A 686-nucleotide genomic window follows, 5' to 3' on the forward strand; every position below is an offset into this window, starting at 1 on the left:
CTCTCTCTCTCTCTCTCTCTCTCTCTCTCTCTCTCTCTCTCTCTCTCTCTCTCTCTCTCTCTCTCTCTCTCTCTCTCTCTCTCTCCCCTTATATATGCATACACATAAAGGCTTTCACATAATTTTTTGTTGTACTAAGTTATTTGTCAGCTCCTCCAAATCAGAAAGCATTCAGTTTTAAAGTTAATTTACCCTTTTACTTTGTCAATTAAAAAAAGAAGTAAAAAATGGACTGGAGAGGATATGATATCAGTCATAAATTGGTTTGTCATTATAATGTGAAACTTTACTTTGCTAGAGTGTTGATCCATGGTTATGTCAAGATCCTTATGAACAGAAAAGTAAAACCGAAAAACCTTTCAAGAAAGGTGAGTATTTTATTAATCTTCAAATATTTGACTGCTCAGATTTCTATTCTGGGATAACTATCACCACTGTTACTGTCAGTTTGGTTATTGTTGCTCATCATCACCATTGTTTCCCACCTCTTCTATCATTCCATGTTCCTTAATATGTTGTGTTCTATAAGTGTCACAAGAAGAGTAATGTTCTCTTGTTACTATAACTAAAACAATACTGGAAATTGTATTTTGTGTTTGGAACATTTTACAGGTGAGTTAATAAATAGTTAATGAAGAATAAGATATATATATGTGTGTGTGTGCATATATATATATATATATATA

The 686-nt window shown here is 32.4% G+C and overlaps 1 protein-coding gene across 3 annotated transcripts in view; it reads left to right on the forward strand.

The window, feature by feature from the left end:
• Positions 1-686, forward strand: part of LOC106881080 (condensin-2 complex subunit H2) — a 39,180-nt gene that overhangs the window by 26,216 nt on the left and 12,278 nt on the right. For all 3 annotated transcript variants that reach the window (XM_014931297.2, XM_014931298.2, XM_014931299.2), the window contains exon 11: positions 299-368. In XM_014931297.2, coding sequence (XP_014786783.1) covers positions 299-368 — 70 coding nt within the window. The remainder of the gene's footprint in view (positions 1-298; positions 369-686) is intronic.

This window comes from Octopus bimaculoides, chromosome 6 (genome assembly GCF_001194135.2).
Source record: "Octopus bimaculoides isolate UCB-OBI-ISO-001 chromosome 6, ASM119413v2, whole genome shotgun sequence".
NCBI lineage: Eukaryota > Metazoa > Mollusca > Cephalopoda > Octopoda > Octopodidae > Octopus > Octopus bimaculoides.